The following is a 21267-nucleotide window of genomic DNA, read 5'->3' on the forward strand; positions in this document are numbered from 1 at the left end:
CATTCTTATTATATGTCTGAAAATTATTCTATGTTCTTATTATACATATCTCTCCAATAGTTTGCATTCATTTCCCTCCTGTGTTCCATCTCAGTTTTTATTCTTGACTTCCTAACCGATGAGCAGGCTTTGCTTAGTGGAGCAATAAGAAGGCAGGAATGGAAATTTTCTAATCAAAGAGTGATAGACTATATATAGCAAGATCAGAGGCTATATACATATTAGTAGTTGGTATCAAATACTGAAATACTGAAAAATTTCAGAGTGCTAAGGTGCATTAAGTCAAAGGACAAAGAAACTAAACATGCCTTTCTTTTCTGAATTACTTTTCTAAACGTTTCATCAATCAACTTGAAGCCAACTCTCGTTCAGCTGCAATGCCAAACATCCAAAATGCATAGGGATCCTTATAATTGCTACTACAACAAACTACTCAGTTCCTGCAGCCAGCCTTTAATCCTCACACCTGCATTAAATATTGCCAAGTAGATGTCACGCTTATTAGCTTCAACAAATTGTTGGAAATAAAAGAATTTAGGGACTCCACAAAATTAAATGACCATATGATAGAAAGAGAAAAGAGCCTTGGTTACATACAGTGCCACATTATTCAAATTAACATGCATGACACACAAGAAAAATTTCAAGCTCGTGTACGATATTTTAAAACAATGGAAAAACTTTTACATCTAAATAAGTTCCTATAGACACTTTTTGAACATTTCCCATTGAGTAAATTTGTCTGCAAGAGATGTAAATAGCCATGCCCATACTAGTTGCTATACTTAATTATACACTTCTAAGTGTCACACAGACAAAAAACTATTGATGGTCCTCATAATAATAAGAGTTTTTGTTTATTAAACTCTTCATCTAGCATATATAAGCCACATTATATTGAGTAAACCAGAAAGAATATATTGGTGTCACATCCTAGTTATATGATTATCAATTAAATTGAATAAGCACCAATGGTGATCTCGTAGCATAGTATAAAATGAAAATAAAAAGAAAGAAAAAAGAAAAACCTAATTAATTGTTAATATAGATTGGTAAATGTACCTCAGCAATAGTAATGCCAAAAACTGTTCAAAGTTTCCACCAGTTGGCCGCCAAAACAGTTCAATTCTTTTAGTCGTAGTCTCATTATAGATTATGGCACGTACATCATCCTCCCTTAATATGGTTTTCACCTGGAATGAATTATGTAACAATGAATTAGAATCTGGTGCTCCACTTCAGATAATAAAAGGGTCAACTTTCTAGTGATCTCGATGGTCAACTTTTATGATCAAGTGTTTGGCAGGTAGGTTTTAAATGTAACAGAGATGTACCTTAAGTACTCAAAGAAACAATTGTTGGTTCCAAAGATGTGTGTTAGAGAGAGGATGAATAGCACTTTCTGAATATCACTAAACTTAACTTTTAATTAAAAGCTAGTTAAAGGTCAATGATGAGAAGTTAAATGCCAGATGAAAGAATGATTTAAAAAAGAATGAAATTAAAAATAAAAGAGAATAGACAATGCACAAAGATTTATAGAGTTCAATCTCTTTGACCTACATGCACTACCTTAATCTTTCAATTAAAGATTTTCAAACCAAATCACTAGAATCAATAGAATTCCCAAGCTTCCACTAAGCTTTTATAATGGTTTTTCACAGGTTCAGCTACAACCTTTAACAATGGTTTTTTTCGAGATTAACCAAAACCAAAAACTAACTTTTCTAAAGCTTAGTTAGAACCTACAACAACAATCAAACTAAACCAAGCTTGATTAATCCCCTTAGAGTGCCTCGCACACTCTAAGTAATTAAGGATTATAGATATGGAGAAGTACCTATGATCACTAACCTGATCTGAATGGTACAAGATGAATCGCTAAACTCTATTACAAAGATTTGAGTGAAGTGCAAAATGCGCTAAACTCTATTACAAAGATTTGAGTGAAGTGCAAAAAGGATTGAGAGAATTTTTGCTATTTTTGGGCTCTTTTTGTTCTTGAAAGCATCTTATGGTCTTCTTAGCCGTTGGAAATGTCTTTTATACTTGAAAAAAATCAACTTTGATGGATGTTGCAGCTTTAGACCGTTAAAAACATTTTAGAGTCCTTTCTAGCCGTTAATCTTCCAATTAAGGATTTTCAAACCAAATCACTAGAATCGATGGAATTCCTAAACTTCCATTAAGCTTTTATAATAGCTTTTCATAAGTTCAGCCACAACCTTTAACAATGGTTTTTTTCGAGATCAACCAAAACCCAAAACTAATTTTTCTAAAGTTTAGTTAGAACCTACAACAACAACCAAACTAAACTAAGCTTGATTAATCCCCTTAGAGTGCCTCGCACACTCTAAATAATCAAGGATTATAGATATGGAGAAGTACCTATAATCACTAACCTGATCTGAATGGTACAAGATGAAGCGCTAAACTCTATTTACAAAGATATGAGTGAAGTGCAAAAAGGATTGAGAGAATTTTTGCTATTTTTTGGCTCTTTTTGTTCTTGGAAGCATCTTATGGTCTTCTTAGCCGTTGGAAATATCTTTTATATTTGAAAAAAATCAACTCTGATGTATTTTGCAGCTTTAGATCGTTAAAAACATTTTAGAGTCCTTTCTAGACGTTAAATTGTCTTCAGACATTCAAATTCATATTCTTAGATAGTGTGCTTTTAGTTGGTTAACCATACTTCTTAGTCGATTAGGTTTTTTTTTGTCTCGCAATCAAATTCTTTAACAGTGAGCTTTTAGCTAGCTAATCATACTTCTTAGTCGATTAAGTCTTCTTTATCTTGCAAGTTGCTTCACTCTGTTAATCGATTAAGTAAGACTTTAACCGATTAAATAAGACTATCTTTGATCCAGCCAATTTCACTTTTGGATTTTAGCTGATTAACTCTCTTGGTTATCCGATTAAGAGATTTCTGTTTGTGGCTCATTTGTAACTCTTTACTCTGATGAGTTTTGATGTTTGTTTTTCGATAATTAATTTATTTTTGACATACATTTTCATCCTGTACACTCAAGTAGTATAGTTAAACATCAATAAACGAGAATATTTTCTTATCATAAAAAACTTATGAAGCCAACAACAATAGTACTAACTAGCTAGTATATAAAATTAATGCGAAATAAAATCTTAAACAATAATTGATAAAAGCATTTTAGTAGGATTAGAGTCTTTGATTGCATACAAACCATCAATCCTTTACTCCACTTACATAACATCCGTCTAGGATCAGATTTTCTAGATTCACACATCTCGAGAAGTCATCATTATTTGCAAGAGAGAAGCTGATAGTTTGGACACCGTTGATGATTAAAGTGGATTTCTTGGACAGAATGCGACCCTACATAGCGGAGGACTCTGTCTATAGAATTTGTATCTAATGGCATGTTTTGGAACTTAAAGCTATGGAGATTAGAGGGTTCACGTCGAGAGAGGACGTGGCGAACAAATTTTTTGAAGGAAGTAAGATTCCTAAATGATTTGCAGTCTAAATTGAGGGTAGGTAGACGAGTCCAGAGATCGTTCCACCTCTTGGACAACACACATGTTTGGACTGCATTTTTGGTGTCCAGAATGGAAAGAATCTTATGGATTAAACTATCTGGCAAGTCGCTGAGCCTGTCTATTTCATTTTCTTTGAGAGCTCTTGTAGCCATTGAACTAGGAAAGGAAGAGGCTACTGATACTCTAGTTTTTAAGCTTTAAATGTCGCAAATAAAGTCAACACTCGATGGGTCATTCCTGGACACCAAGGAAGAAAATGGAGGGAGAATGGGATGTTTTCACGTATATTATTTCAGCTGTTGATGTTCCCGAGAAAGCGAATTTATGCAGACGCAGCGGAGTGATTTACTTGGGGAAGGAAAATGCACTAATGGAAGCTTGTAAAACTATGCTGAACAAGAAAGAAGAAACCGTGGGGAAGCAGAGGATTTTCAAATTTAATCCATGAGCTGTTGATCTTCCCCACAATTGGCTTCCTGAGAACACCCTTTGATTGGTTTTTACTGATGAATTTCTCTATGACCCTAATCAAATCCATGAGCTATTGACTTAAATCACATATTACCCCAAAGTTTTTTCAACCTTTAATTTTACTTGCGCATGCCATGTGGTAGTGGAAGCCAGCTAAATATATACTTTGCGTTTGATCTTATTGTCCTTCATTCCCATCTGATTTTCTTTCTTGACTCCTTAACTGTTTAGCAGGCTTTTGCTTAGTGGAATAACAGAAAATGGTAATTTTCTAATCTAAGAAAGCAAGCAAAATGGCAAGTTCATTGCCTATGTAGACTTGGTTATGTAGACTTGGCGTTGGTTTCCAGTGCCGGCTTAAGGGTAAAATCACCACAACGGTGGTTTTAGGTTCCAAATTTTCATAACTCTTAATTTTATAATAATAATATAATTAATTATATTAAAAATATATAAAAATTAAAATAATTAATTATATATCTACTATTGTCTATGGCCTAATAAATATCAATTTTCTCTCCTTTTTACATCTCTATTAATTATCAACTATTTAATTCATTTCTCATGTAAAAATCAAGATAATTAATAAAATAACATATTTTCTCACTTCCCTAATTATGTGCCTAATAAATCTTGATTTTTTTTATCACTTTCTAATTTCCACATTAATACTATTAATTCTCAATTATTTCTCCTATTTCTAATCCATTAACAATAATATGTATTTAATGATCTCCAACAATTTTTTTTTAACTTTTTCTTCTATTTCTAATCAACTAACGATAATATGTATTTAATAATCGCCAACATCTATTTGTTTTCCTATATATAAAACTAATTATTTTTTTTCAATTTATAGTATCCACTTTTAAATTCTTCTTTTCTTATTTGTTTTTTTTCATTTAACTTCAATTTTCCTTTAAAGAATACGCAGGAATCTGTTATGCTATTATCTTCATAAAGCTATGAGCCTCATTTGGTATTTGCAATAAGTATTTAACAATTAGGTACTATTGTTTTAATTTTTACAGACTTTTTTAATTTAATTTAGAGTTTATATTATATCGTTATATTATCTCTACTTTATGTGATAGTTGATTTATTGAATTAGAAATTTAACTAAAAATTTCAATAAAAAAAGTCTCAGTTGAATATTTAATTTTAGATTTTTAAAGTTATTAAGCCTTTCTTGTTGGTTTCAAATATTGAAATAAATAAGCTTATGATCCATAGAGATGGTTTTCTTGGCTTAATTTACTTTTCTTAACTTTTCATCTGTCATTGTACAATTGCTTTTTCTTCAGCTGTAATTGCAATCTCTGCCAAAATCTTTCCTTAAACATTACTACTACAGGAAACTGTTTTCAGACCTTGCCATCACAGCCTTTAATGCTCACACCTACATTACTTATCAAATAAATTACAAATTTATTAGCTTTAATCTTACTGGATTTGGAAGAATTTAGCTACTCCATGTGAAATCCCACATTAAGTAAGAAGATAAGTTAGGAAATCCTTAGGTGAGCATATAGATTACATATTTTGAACATCAAACTTAGTTTTAATCTTCAAAAGAATTCATTGGCACTTTTGGTTGTTTGTCACTTTTGAAGTAAAAAATTTTTTAAGTTTGGAAATGGTCAAAATATACGATTTTTATAGAACAATCTTTTAGGAATAAAAAATGGTGGTGATGATTCCCTTGATTTTTAGATAACAAAAAAATGATTTTTTTCAAAATTTTTGGAGTACGCTTGCTGTGGCAAATAGGAGCCGAAATTTTAATTTCAATCAAACTTTTTCGATTTTGTTCTTGAAACCAAAATTTAGATTTTGATTCTTTGGAATTTAGATTTTTTTGATTTTTTTATTGAATCCAAATGGGTGGTTGTTTGCTTATTTACATTAAATATCTTAAGTAAATGGAGAGTAAAAAGTAAAGAGGATATTTACTTAAATGGTATTTAATGTAAATAAATTGGACATGTTTTTATAAGCAATCTACCATAGAAATTGCATTCTGTCTCAAATGTATCGATATATGTTCATGATGTATCGATACATTTAACCCAAAAAGGGTTTTTAATGAACATATATCGATACATTTTCTCCAGAACCAAATGTATCGATACATGAGCCAATATATCCAAACATTTCGTCAATTTTTGAAAAACAAATAAAACGGATAAAAAGGTATTTCACATCCCATAGTATAAGTATGACCCCAACTCCGAGGGTTTTCATTCTAAGCCGTCTCCCATAAGTTTTTCAGCAACTCTAAGCTCTCTCAAAGCCATTTTCACCCCAAATCATCATTTTGGAAGATTGGAAGCTTAGTTTTGGGTTTTTCAAACAAATGTGACATCTTTCAAATTTTAAATCGTAATTTGTGAATTTTTCGGCACTAAAAATATTATTTTTATACCTAGATTTTTTGTTGAACACTAAAGCTCAAAGATTTTGTGATTTTCCTTAGCATCAAAGCTCACCTAAGGTAAGGATGAAATATTCATGGGTTTCTAAGCATGGGTTTTGGCTAGAAAATAGTTTAGCTAAGAGCGAGTAGTTTCGAAAGTATTTATAATGATTATTACGAGATTTGTATTCTAGGAAATAATGTGATGATTGTTGTACAATAGGAATACTTGCAAATTCCACGGATTGTGCCTAAATGGAGTTGTGATTGGAGCTAGGAATCAAATCTCCAACTAGGTGAGTGGATACACCACTTTCAAATTATTTTGATATGTAAAGTTAGCACGATTTCTATGAAAAGGATTATTTATGTATGTTGAAATGATATGTCTAAAATGGTTTGTCAAGGATTTGAGTTTCAAGAATGAAAATGATTATATAAGAAAAATAAATTCTTAGTGATTGTGATATGATTGATACAATGATTTTCAAATTGTTTAGGAACATATTATGTATGTAAATATTCTACTATGTACTAGTTTTCAACAAGGGGGGACAAGCACCTTAGGTTTGAAGTCCACTCGATTACTTTGGTTTACGAACTAGTGTGGGTATGAGATATTGTATATTTATTTATAGATGTTATAATGTGCATGTTTGGTATGATGAATGCCATAAGATTATGTATATGATGTAAATTCCATATACCATATGAGATGATTAAGTTTGCATGATGTATACTATAAGATTGTGTATATTATGTAAATTCCATATACCATATGAAGTGATTAAGTATGCATGATAAATGTCATGAGATTATGCATATGATGTATATTCCATATATTACATGAGATGATTGAAAAAACATGATGAATGCCATGAGATTATGTATAGGATGTGTTTTCCATATACCTTATGAGATGAGTAAGCTTGTATGTGAAGGACATTCCACATACCTAATGCTATGAGAATGAGAACTTTATGAGTGTGATTGATTCCACTTTCACGGGTTGTAAGTGATGACTTCACTCTTATGATACATCCTAAATGCCCAAGGGCAATGAGGATGTACGTTGTTGGCCCAAGGTGATGGGGGATGTATCATTACAAAGTATAAGTTTAATGTTAATGGAATGATCATAACTATTATGTTTATGGTATGTTGCATACTAATATTGTTTAAGCATTGTTCATGAATTGTACTTTATGATGGCATGAGAATGTGCTTAGTGAAGAAGACTGATCCTTAGAGAAAGTCTCAAGAGATAAGGGAATTTAAGGAATGGTAAAAATGGAAGATTTTGTCCAAAAATCTAGATTCTGGGCTAAAAGTATCGATACGTTCTACACAAAATGCTTCAAGAGGCTTTTTGTGTGAAATGTAGCGATACATTTTACTAATGTATCAATAAATGCTTGAAAGTATCGATACATTCTTGAATGTATCGATAGATTTGGTATAGAATAGGTTGTTTGATTGAATTTGATGGGAATTTCAAAGGTAAAGGATTTCCAAAGGTTTATATTAACATGTTTTCAGATGAATGATATTCAAATGTGTTTGAATAACATGTTTTATGAATTCCATGATTAAATTGTTTATGAATATCAAGAGATTACAAATTCATGCTTACAAAATACTCTTATCCCTTAGCTTGTCCCCTTCCCATATCCACTAACGAAGTTTTTATGACTCACACGTTAATTTTCCCACTTATTTTATTGTAAATTAGTGATAACGTCTGATAGCAGCCAGTGTCACAGATATTAGTGTCTGATTTTCATTCTTTTGTAGGTGTCTAGCTGCCACTTGATGCCTAGAGGGTCGGTCACGTTTCGTTGATGAGTCAATTTTTACTTTATGTTTATATTTACAGACTGTGAATATGTTTATATTAATGTTGCTAAGGTTGGCATTTTACATTGATAATGTTATGTACAAGATTATGATAATGGCTGGAGAGCTTACATGGACACTTGAGGGTGTTGTTGACAGCAAATGTAAATGTACATAACGATAGTGGTACTTTTTCATATATATATATATATATATACACATATGTATCTATGTATACCAAATGCTTGAGCTTATACAATTAAGCTGAGAAGTTTCTTAATTGTATAATGAGTATTATGAATACATGCATGATGATTTCGCATGTAATGGATGTTATCAGATGCTTTTGCATGCAATGATGAATGTTTGATGAGGTTATGGTAAGAGGCTTGCTTGGGCCTAACGAGTTATGCTCGTTCGGGTTAATGTGCCGATCACGATCTCTCTAGAAAATGGGATGTCACAAAGTTGGTTTCAAAGCTTTAAGTTTGTACAGTTCTAGGAATTGCCTTAGTTGCTAATGGAATGTTTGGGGTCATATCTAGGAATCTTGTTTTTGTTTTGTGTACCTGGGCACAAATTGAGAATAGGAAACATGCATTTAATTCCTTTTTTGTTTAACCTTTTTATATTTAAAAGATATGTCTAGCATTGTCATAAGTCCATGGTGTTGAGTTTTACAGTATAAGTTGCTTTTGTCTAAGTGAGATATGCCGCTTAGGACACGGGCTAGAGCTAGAGGCATGGCAAAGCTCGAGTCTCCCACAAAGACTATTGATAGACCATGTATGCTCATTGTTAGGGGCCATGGCAGACGCAGCAGGGTCACTAGCTCAGGGAAGACAAATACCCTTGTTAGTGCATAGATAAAGGGATAAGATCTCGAGGTATTAGTTTAAAGATAAGCTTTCGAGGTTGTAACACCCCTAGTGAAGGTAGTTACCTTAAAGAATTTAGCCACTTACTTATAGGGAGTTAGTCAGACTATGGAGCTATTAGCTCAAGAGATATTAGCTCAGAGGAGATGGGGTGAGGGTACCCTATTGTTTAGGCTTCCCTTGGTTCACAAAGTCAGCATGACCCCAGCAGTTTGGGATTACTATAGTCGCTTATGAGGTTGCACTAATAGAGTTCATGAGGCTAAGACCTTCATGGTTTTTAGAATTTGATGCAACCGAAGATGCTCAAGAGTTCTTAGATAAGATAAAGGTGATCTGTAATGTACTATGTTGTACTAGCACGACATTAGTGGAGTTTACCGTTTCAAGCTCGGCAAGGTAGCTCGACAGTGGTATCAGATGTTATTTAGTGATAGAGCCATAGATGTTGCTCTGATGACTTGGGATGAGTTTAGCATAGAATTCTTAGAGTGTTTTCTATTAGATAATGTGTGAAAGGCTAGAACACATGAGTTTGAGACCTTAGTGCAGACGACAGGCATGTTAGTGGCAGAGTACAATGTGAAGTTCACAAAGTTGGCTATATATGCCCCATATTTGACTATTACAAAAAAAATATAGACTCAAGAGGTTCGTAAATGGTCTATAATGCCCTCTATATAGGGTTGTAGCATCTCATGATTTCACTACTTACTCTAAAGCCATGAATTGTGCACAAAGATTGGAGCTCAAGGATGGAGAGGGATGGTCAGATGGACCTAAGCCTAAAAGGGCCAAGATTAAGGCTGTTTGGGTAGTAAAGATTCCTCAAGTTGACAGGGCCATCATGGAGGCTCACAAGATCCTATCAGGGGAAGGAGGCTGAGAGAGATGGACATAGCTGAGGCCATAGAGGGATTACACCTCATGATTAGTGAGGTGCTAGGCAGAGTTTTCCTCTTCTTCCTCTGTGTTCTACTTGCAGTAAAAAGCATAAAGGACAAAGCATGCAAAGTTCCACTTCATGTTACACATGTGGACAGTTTGGACATTTTGCAAGAGAGTGCCTATCGAGTCATTTGTCTTAGGGAGATACAAAAGGGCATGCACCAGTAGTTTTACCACCCTTACTTGTTGCTGCACAGCCTGTTAGAGGCACTAGAGAGGTAAAGGCAGAGGTACTGGTAAAGCCACTCAAGGTAGAGCATCGGGGACTCGATTTGGTACTTGTCAGTTAGAATTCTACCTACGCAAGTATACGTATCGAACAGATAATATATTAGTAATCAAACGATCGATCTCATAGATAACTGATCTAAAATTTTACTAAGTACTAAAATTGAAACAATTTAATTTTATCCAAACAATTAAATTCAAATAACTAAATTAGTTAACAAAAACTAATTAACCAAAATTTAAACTAAAAAGAAAAATCAAAACAATAATAACTTGGGTAAAAATCAAATTAAACGGACTAGAATTACAATATCCCTCACATTTCATCTAAATTTTACCTTTCTTCCTTAACTTATTTCAACGAATTAAATTGCTCACCTAGAGTCCTCAATTATTTATAATGGTTTCCCTACTTATATTATAAAAATATTTATTTTAACCAAAACACTATATCTGTTGGTCCTAAAAGGAGTGTTAGACGGAGGTGAATAGCATTTTAAAATATTTTTAAGGTAAATTCAAAAATTTGAAAACTGTTAGGAAGATTTATGATGGATGATTGAGAACTTGTGAAGGTTAGTGAGCACTATGTAAAGAAAGGTTAAAAGAAGTGGACAAAACCCAATATTTATAGTCATTCGGTCTACCTGATTTACATCCAATACCTTGATCTTCCCAATCAAGGATTTTCAATCCCAACTTCACTAAAACTAGTAGAATTAGCAGCTTCAACCAAACTTTTACAAAGTGAGCTTCTAACCCAAGCTTAAAACCCTATAGCAAGTCCTAAGCTTTTCCTAGCTTAAACTACCCTTTAGAGTGTCCCGCACACTCTTAGTAAACAAGAAATAAAAGATAAAAGGAGGTACAAATAATCACTTAACTGATTTAAGTTGTACAAGCTTTAGCATAAACATTTTACAAAGATAAGAGTAGAATACAAGTGTTAAGATAAGGTTTTTGAATGTTTTTAAGCTCAAAATCACTCTTGATAGCTTCTCTATATGATTTTTGATTGTTGGAGAGGCTTTAAATACTTGGGAGACTGATTATAGCCATTACTAGCCATTATTTTATCTTCTAGCGGCTCTTTTCAAATAAGCAGACAGTGTTTCGTTAACTGGTTACAAGCAAACTCTAACTGATTATAGCTTCTCTGCCTTGCACTGTCTTATAGCTGTGTACGCTGTGTTAATCAATTAGAGGAGGCTATAACTGATTACAAACTTGCTATTTTCATTTTTCTTTATACAACAATCTTCCTTTAATTGGTTAATTCTCCGTTTAACTGGTTAAGGCTTCACTTCCTTCAACCTTAACTGATTAAAATTAGCTTTAACTAATTAAAAATTCTTTAAATTTGATATTTCCCATTTTGGCTCCCTTCAACAGTCAACCTTCTTGCAAATTTGTTTTGGTGCTTGAAAGTACTAAGACCTTGTGTTCTAATTAATTAACCAAACTCCTTAGTCTATTAACATGCCTCTATTTTCAGCATCCAGCACCTTCTTAATCAGTTAAGCCCAGTGCTAATTGATTAAAGCTCTTCTATCTTGCTTTTACCTAGCACCCAACGTTGCCTTAACTAGCTAAGGCTCTATGTTAATCAGTTAACAACTTGCTATATTCACTAAGTTTTTTCTTCTTTGCTTCTTTAACTAATTAACCAATCTTGTAATTAAGCAAGCTTCTTGACTTACTTCCAAACAACAAATATAGTAAGGGTTTTAAACTTTGTCCTGCACACTTAAACAAAGTAACTAGACGTCAATGAATGAGAATTTTTTATTATCATAAAAAACATGGAGTCAACAATATCCCTATGTGAATTGAAATTAAAATATACTCATTAAGATTAGGCTCTAATTCTGGTTACATATGACGATAGGTATATTCCTATCCTATACACAAATCAATTAATATGATCATATGCTATTCCAGTTTTAGTCTAGACTAAACTCCCTTTCTCAAGTTTGTTTGGGTTTCTAAATCAATTTAATTGGTGGCCAAGCAATTAAAAGAATTAAGGATAAATTGGAATAAATAATTCAACTCCATTGAAAATAAGTAAGAAAGAGATTTTAAAATTAGATAACATGTGAGTTCAATTGCAATCCTAGAAAAATAGTTTAGTTCATAATATATAATAAAAACTTCATCCAAAAAAATTAGCCATTAATCCAAGTCAAAGAAAATAAGAAAAACACAAAAGTAAAGAGAGAAAACTAATAGTTGAAGCTTTGTGATCTTGATTCTCCCTCAAATTCTCTTGGTTTCTTGATTTATTTTTGGCTTTTTTTCTCTAGAGAAATTGCTTGTTGCCTTCTCCCAGAAACCTTTGAGAAAGGCCTTTCAAATAGCCTCACAAAGTCTTCACTTCCAAAATCTCGTAAGATGTTTATTTTTGGAAAATTTCTCAAGAGCCGCAACCTTCATTTTGAGAGTCACGACCCTCAAAAGTTTTGTGTTGTAATCTTGCGTAAAAGTCTTTTCAGTGTCGCAACACTGGCTTCTTGATGATTTATATATATGATCCCATTAGAACTAGGCAAAGTAGTAAACATAAAAGTTGTCGCCTATTTCTTAGCTTTCTAGTGGTCTAAGAATCATCTCATTTGGAGTTTTGTAGAGAGAGTTATGGTCAAAATATCACAACATATTTAGAAAATTCTACACTTAATTATCCTTGCTTGATTCACATTCACGAAGTTTTATGCACTTGCACACCTTCAAAACAAGGACTAAATTAGTGATAGATCAAATTAGAACTTAAACATAAAAATGAACTAAATTACTAAAATTAAAATATTCCAACATATATGAAACTTAATAAAGAAAAGCATAAAAACTTTCTAAAATTACTTAAAAACACAAGGACTTAGATATTTTTAATAATCAAAATGTGGCAAAATAACTTTGATATAGAATTTTTACACCCCTAAACTTAAGATTTTGCTATTCCTTGAGCAAAAGAAAAGTAATAAAAGATTTTTCAAGAAATAAAAATTCACCAAGTTATGATTTCTCAATTTTTTCTCAGAAATTATCTCATAATTTCAACTTAAGGTAAAATACTGCTAATCTTCAAATTCATGAATCAATTCAAGTGAAAACTAATTTTTCGAATGGACTTCTTGTGTGTGTGTGAATGTTCTCTTGCAAAGAATATCATGCAATTTGGATTGATTTATACTAAGTCAAAGCATAGATTAGTCCCGAGATCTCACAAGTTCGCTTTCCATCTCTCTCTCCACTAATGTAGACTAGTACTTATTCAAAGATCAATAAGTCTTCATTAGGCTTATAATGTAAGGCTAGGGTTAAAGTATGATAAAGGATATATTTATGCTCAAATTCACCCTAAGCTCTTAATCAATCCTGGATCTATAAAGAGCTAAAAAAAAATTTATAGCACCTCCAAACTTGAAATAAGTTTTCCTTTGTACAACACACTTTGTTTCTTTTTTTTTTACTTGTTTTTTTTTCTTCTTTTTACACTCCCAACCTTATTTTTGACAATTATGAAGAAGGGTAAATTTTTAACACCTATCACCTTTTTTTTTTTTTATCAATCCACCTTTCTCCCTTAATTTAATTTTAAGCTCAAAATATTTCCTGGAAAAATCCAAATACTTTATGGTGAAAGGTTCAAAATTTGAAATTAATAAAAAGGTTTAGGCTAATATGTGTTTACAAAGAAAAGGAAAAATAGGCTAAAAAAGAGTTACTAGGGAGAAATATATATCAAGGTTGGCTCGAAAAGGCTCAAACGGTCCTAAGATGGCTTAAATCATCTCCTATCTTAAGTGTTATCTAAGATTTTGTCTTAAGAGAGAATCAAACAAATTCTAAAATCCTTAACTTCACTATACTTTTATTAACATAAACTTTTTTTAAATCAAATGACAATTCTAAGTAAAAAAAATATAGTGCTCAAATTATTAAAAGTCATATTCTGCAATGAAGCTATCACAAGAATATCAACATAAACTTAAATATTACCCATATTCTTCCCAAAAGCTAAAATCATGGAATAATCAAAATATCATCCTAGGATAGGGACAAATCATACACAAGGGAAATGATAACTAATCCTAAAAGCATACAAATAATTAAAATTAAATCTAAAACTTCCACAGAATATTCGCCACCAAAAAAATTAATTCTTCCCCCTAAACTTAAACTAAATATTGTCTTCAATGTTAGAAAAAATAAAGAAAAGGTAAAGAATACTCCCTTGGTGGTTGGATGAATCCGAAGAAACTCTAATCTTCCTCTTCATCTTCATTATCATCAATGCTTGTAAGAGGCCTTTTTCTTAGAGTAAAAAGAAAATAAATAGAGATTAAAGTAGAAATATAAATAAATAAATAAAATTGAAATGAGAAAATATGAGTTTCAAAAGCTTAAGTTGCCTCTCAAGAAGCGCTTGTTATAGTCACTAGCTTGACAATAACACCTATTTTTTCAGTTTGTCATCTTTAAATACTGTCTGAAGCTAAGCCCATTAACGATGAATGTGCTCGTATCCTCACTATCGATTTCAATTATTCCATAAGGATAAATTTTGACCACATTGAAAGGACCTAACCATTTTTCTTTGTGTTTCCATGGAAAAAGCTTGAAGTATGATCGAGAAAGTAACATTACTTATTGTCCAACCTTAAAAAGACAATTAGATGGTGGTGGAGGATGCTCATTCGATGACTTTTTAGGTTAATATTCGAAGGTGGTGGCTTAAACTCAAAGATTGGTGCTTGCTCACTTGTAGGTGGAGAAACAGGCTTAACCTTATCTTCTTCAACTAAATCCACTTTATAATTGTATATGAATACTTGATTGCATTGAAAATATTAAACTCCACTTCCTTTTCTCCAAGTTTAAAAGTTATCTTGCCTTCCTTTACGTCAATGATTACACCAATAGTATCCAAGAATGGTCGTTCCAAGATTAAACGAATTTCCACATCCTCTTCCATCTCAAGTACAACGAAGTCCATTGGAATGTAGAGATGCCCAACTTTAACCAACACATCTTCAATAATCTCCATAGGGTACTTGATTTTTCTATCAGATAATTGCAAAGAAACTGTAGTAGGTTGTATCTCATCAAGTCCAATTTTCTCAACAATTGACAAAGACATAATTAAAACACTAGCACCCAAATCACACAAAGTTTTAAAAAATTTAAATCTGCCAATAGTGCAAGGTATAGAAAAACTCCTTGGATTCTTCAGCTTTGGTGGAAGCTTGTTTTGAAGTATAGCACTGCACTCCTCAATAAGTGCAATTGTTTCAAAGTCTTCTAGCTTCTTTTTCTCGGTTAGGATGTCTTTAAAAAACTTAACATAGCTTGGCATGTTTTTCAAAGCTTTAACAAAAGGAATATTTATGTGGAGCTTCTTGAAGACATTGAGAAATTTCTTGAACTGCTTATCCAGCTTTTGCTTTTGTAACCTTTGTGGGAATGGTGGTGGAGGATAATTTGCTTGAAACTTCACTTGATTTTTTGCTTTCCCATCATCTTTTTGTTCACCTTCAACTTCTTTTTCAACAACTACCTCTTCATTATCCACACGTTCTTTGAAATACTCAATTGATTTTTCTTTCACCCCTTTAACTTCTTTTCCACTTCTAAGGGTAATTGCATTGCGTTGTTCCTTACCTTTGGGATTGGCTTGAGTATCACTTGGCAAGGCACCTTGGGGTCTACTGTTGATGGAATTTGCAAACTGTCCGATTTAGGTCTCAAGATTTCTTAAGGAGGCTTCTTAGCTTTGAATTATAGCATCATTCTTTCATATGTGTTGCATGAAGTAGGAATTGGTGGTCTAGCTTGTTGTTGAAACCCAGGCAGCATGATGGGTTATTCCATGAAAATTTTGGGTGGTTTCTCTAACCAAGATTATATGTATTAGAGTATGGATTATTTTGCTACTTGTTGAAGTTTCCCACAAATTGGACTAATTCAGAATTGTATGGATACTGATCACTTGAATGGCCATCTCCACACATCTCACAAACTACAAATGAATTTTGAACAGCATGAACTCCCAACGTGTTAAACTTCTTGGATAATGCAGACACTTATGCAGTTAAGGCACTAAGTACATCAATTTCATAGACTCTAACAGCTTTTCTCGAACCAAACCTTTTTGAAAGCCATTGGTAATTATTTGAGGCTATCTCTCCCAACAAATTATAAGCATTTACAGCGTTCTTACCCATTAATGCCCCACCACCAGTGTAACGACACTTCTCCGATCGCTATCGGTGTCCGAGACCTCCGGGAAAGACCTACCAAGTCCCAAACAAGCCTTTCTCGAAATGCCCATTAATTCACTACATACTATCACCATTCCATATTGATACTTAAAACAATACTTTTATAGCGTAACTTGAACCATAAACATAATAATCGATTCAAGCTTTAAATCATTTAATCACAAGTTTATACATTGAAATCCAATATCTTCAATTATTTACTTATATCAATATCAATATCTGTTTACAACTTAATTAACAAGAGCTACGACTCAACCTCTAATAGTAGAGCGACTCAGGATAAAACGTTATGAGATGCCTTTACCTATCTGCGGTGGATCGTACGTACTGATGATTACACGCTAAGCTAATCCCTATCTGTAAAAGGAAAAATAAGAGGAGTGTGAGTTTCACAGACTCAGTGATCATCGACCCCGTGAGCAAGCAAAGAGGAGAAACAAATATAAGGATGGAATATTTATAAATCCAAGAGTAAGCTTAGAAAACACGCTCCATTAAACAGAGAGATTTTGTTTTTATACCTTATAAGTCTTAAGAATAATAAATCACAAGTGAACATATATGAAAACGATTATATTTAGGATGCTAAAAATCTTTCAACTTCAATATTCTGTTAACAGTAAATTCAATGACAAATGTAGAATGAAGAGTCTCAAACATAAAAATGTGAAATCACTGATCACCAATGAGTACGTAAATTTCACTTGCCATTCAATAATAAATTTCAAGTGTAAATGCCATGCATTGTGTAATAGAAATCTACAAGTGAGCATCATCCTCGGGTAAGTTTAATATAGCCCTTAGGCTTACTCTCTCAAACATCATCACTTACTTATGGGAACTGCCCACGCCATTATATATAAATCGAGGCTTCAGGTCCCCATTTACCTACTCGTGGGAGCTGACCACGTCACCCAATATAAATCGGGGCTTCAGGTCCCCCTTTACCTACTCGTGGGAATTGCCCATGCCACCCAATATGAATCAAAGCTTTAGGTCCCTTTTTACCTACTCGTGGGAACTGCCCACGCCACCCAATATGAATCGGGGCTTCAAGTCTCCCTTTATAATCAAATATCGATAATCAATAATCACTACTTTATGCACAAAGACCACACTTAACCTGGTGTGGTAGCAGGTCCTATCCAGAGTATCTCAATCACGTTAAAATGAAAATCATTGCAATTTAATGCATTTACAAAACCTGACAGATCGAAAGCAACAAAATCATAAATTGAATGTTATTCATAATTTATTTCAAAGCATGGCATATCCATCAAATCAACATGTTAAGTGAAATCAATAAATTTATTTTATTTTTTTTGTCAAATCTCATGAATAAAATAATGACCATTGACCCAAACATCACACAAGCTTGCAATGTATGATTTTGAAGCGAAAGCCATTGAAAGGTTTGTTTCCTCGTAATTAAAACCTTATAGATATATACTTATGTATAGTATAAAAAAATGAATTTGAAATCCTTGATTGCAATCACAAACAACCTAGAGCTTTCTACCAACTCATGCTTTCTACAATTTCGTCAACCATCAAATGTAACATATATAATATATTTATCGGGATATAGTTTTTGAAATTTAGCACCCACTCACCTCACAATAGTGAGACGCTACGTCGTTATTGGTTCGTGTGTGTATCTAGTTATTCTTTCTTACCGATCGCTCGTTATTTTCTCCGGTACGCCACTGTAGTGCACTATCTTACTTTGGCACTTCCTATCAATAATCCAACTCAATATATTTAGTGCATCAATTCCACATTATTTCTCCTTATTTCTTCCAATTAACATCCCATGCAACTTAACACTTCTAACTAATTTATGTAAATAAATTCCTTCGACAACAATAATTCCTCACAATGAACCATTTCAAAAGTTCTTAACTTAAAACACTATTCATTCATCTCATATTTTCTTCTTTGCTTTAATCTTATGAGATATCATAAAAGAATTTTTTTAAATATTGTATTAAAGCAACTTAATTTAATTCATATCACCAAAAATCTAAATTTACCTAAACAAGATGGGCTAGCCCCCTAAATAATCCAATTTCATAACAAGCCCATGAAACAAATAAAAAGGCAAGGAAATTTTACCAAATTGGGCTAACTTTGCCCAAATCTCCACGTTTCTTCTCTTCCTCTTTTTTTTTTCTTCTTTCCTTATTCCAGTCGGCCTTCTCATGAACCAGCTCTTTCTCTCCTTTTTCGCCACCTACCACCACCCAACTTTTTCTCTCTTTTTCTTTCTTTCTTTATTTCTCTTTTCTCTCGATTTTGGCTGAATTTTTTTTTCCTTTCTTCCTTTCCCGTTTTTTTCTCTCTTTCTTCTGCTACTTTTCTTTCTCTGTTCCTTCTTTGGCCGACGACTTTCCCCTTTTTCTCTTTCTTTTTTTTTTCAGCTTTCCTCTTTCTCTCTTTCTTCTTCTCCTATTCTTTCTCTCTTTCTTCCTTGGCTAGTGGCTTTCCCCTTTTTCTGTTTCTTTTATGCCCGACACCTTTCTTTTCTTTCTTTCTTCCCTTTCCTTTCCTTTTGTTCAAGTGGTTGGCCCTATCATCATCATTTCAACACTAAAAAATATTTTAATTGATCCTTTAATTGACCACATGGGCGGTTGCCCATGTTGGTCTTGGTTTTTTTTTATATTGTTATTAATATTATTATTATTATTTATGTATCATAATATTCTTTTCTTTTTCATTTCATTATTATTTTTAGTATTTATTTTGTTCCTTTTAATTATTAAAATTTACATGTAAATCCTCAACTTCATTTTATTTACTACACAACCCTCAACTTTCATATTGTAAATTTCGGTCCTTTTGACACGTTTAAAAATTTTAATTTCTTGTATTTTTCTTCCTTTACGGGTGTATAACCAAAATGTCAAAATTGCACTTTAATGCGGTATCACCATAATATTTAAATATTTACTCACCCGGACTATCTCAATTTAAATACAAACAAGCGGGTCTCACTTACATTATTTATCTCCAACATTCATTTGTACTTCTTTTCCCTCACTTGGATTGACCATATGATCCTTCTTCACTACTAATTCCAACATTCTATTAAATATTAATATTTTAATATTATTTTATTAAAAAAATATTATTTTATTTAAAATTTTTCACTTGTCTCTTTTGGTCTTCTGGTCTCGAAACGTCTTACTAGAATTGTTACATTGACTACTATATGAAGGTACAAGGTGTTACAACCAGTAGCATCAATTATGGTTTTTATTGAACCAGCCAACCCCTTGTAAAATGTTTGAATTTGCTACCAATCAAGAAATCTAGGATATGGACATTTTCTAAGTAGTTCTGTAAATCTCTCCCAAGCTTCATACAAGGATTCACCTTTAAATTGTGTGAATGAGGTAATATCATTCCTCATCTTTGCAGTCTTATCAAACAGAAAGAATTTTGTTAGAAACTTTTAAGTCAAGTCCTCCCATGTAGTAATAAACCCATTGGGTAGTGAATGGAGCCAGCTCTTTGCTTTATCCCTCAAACAAAATGGAAACAATCTCACTCTAATAATATCATCAGTTACTCCATTATATTTGAAAGTATCACAAATTTTCAAGAAATTCACCAAATGAGAATTAGGATCATCATTGTGTAACCCACAAAACTGAACTGAAGATTGAATCATTTGAATGTAAGCTGGCTTAATTTCAAAATTATTTGCATTGATGGAAGGCCTTTTAATGCTTTGGTGCAAACTTTGCAAAAGAGGAACAACATAATCTCGCAATGCTCTATTTTCTTCAGGAACCAAACTAATGTCATTATTGCCATTGTTGTTATTAGCCTTAGCCATTGTCTGATTTAAGATTGCAACTTGCAAAGTCTCTATTTGATGCTTTCTGAAAGTTCTTTTTATCCCAGGATCAAAAGGAATAAGATTTAAATTGTTTCTTCTTTGCATACCTTGACCAAAGATATCTGTAAACAAACAAAAAATAATGTTAAATCAAGAAAAATAAAATTTGAAATAAGACTAAATTGCTTGATATTAATATTAGGAAAAATTTTAGAAACAATCCCTCAACAACGACACCAAAAACTTATCAGTTAAAATTCTACCTGCGCAAGTATATATATCGAACATATAATATATTGGTAAGCAAAGCATTGATCTCACAGAGAATTGATCTAAAATTTTACTAAGTATTGAAATGAAAACAATTTAGTCTTATCCAAACAATCAAATTAAAATAATTAAATTAATTAACTAAAACTAATTAACCAAAGTTTAAACTAAAAAGAAAAGTCAAAGTAATAATAACTTGGGTAAAAATCAAATCAAACAAGCATAGGATTACAATATCCCTCACACTTCATCTAAATTTTACCTCTCTTCCTTAACTTATTTCAATAGATTGAATTGCTAATCTAGAGTCCGTAATTATTTATAAAGGTTTCCCGACTCATCTTATAAAAATATATATTTTAATCAAAATACTATATTCTTATGTGAATTGAAATTGAAGCAGACTTATTAAGTTTAGGCTCTAATTTTGGCTACATATGCCAGATAGGTATATTCTTATCGTATACACAAATCAATTAATATGATCAAATGCTATTTCAATTTTAGTCTACACTAAACTACCTTTCCCAAGTTTGTTTAGGTTTCTAAATCAATTTAATTGGTGGCCAA

The 21267-nt window shown here is 32.4% G+C and overlaps 1 protein-coding gene and 1 non-coding gene across 2 annotated transcripts; one reads left to right on the forward strand and one right to left on the reverse strand.

The window, feature by feature from the left end:
* Window positions 1-15100: 15100 nt before the first annotated feature.
* LOC108661346 (uncharacterized) lies at window positions 15101-20424 on the reverse strand. Its single transcript, XM_018117377.2, has 3 exons — window positions 20197-20424; window positions 16885-16937; window positions 15101-16007 (listed from the first exon to the last, which is right to left on the reverse strand). Exons 1-3 carry the CDS (start codon window positions 20422-20424, stop codon window positions 15101-15103), a joined length of 1188 nt encoding a protein of 395 aa, XP_017972866.2.
* On the forward strand, window positions 19892-19998 carry LOC148764555 (small nucleolar RNA R71). The gene has a single exon (XR_016024294.1). It is a non-coding gene; the product is annotated as a small nucleolar RNA R71 (small nucleolar RNA).
* Window positions 20425-21267: the final 843 nt, after the last annotated feature.

The sequence above is a fragment of the Theobroma cacao genome, chromosome 1 (genome assembly GCF_053813885.1).
Source record: "Theobroma cacao isolate CCN51 chromosome 1, ASM5381388v1, whole genome shotgun sequence".
Taxonomy (NCBI): domain Eukaryota; kingdom Viridiplantae; phylum Streptophyta; class Magnoliopsida; order Malvales; family Malvaceae; genus Theobroma; species Theobroma cacao.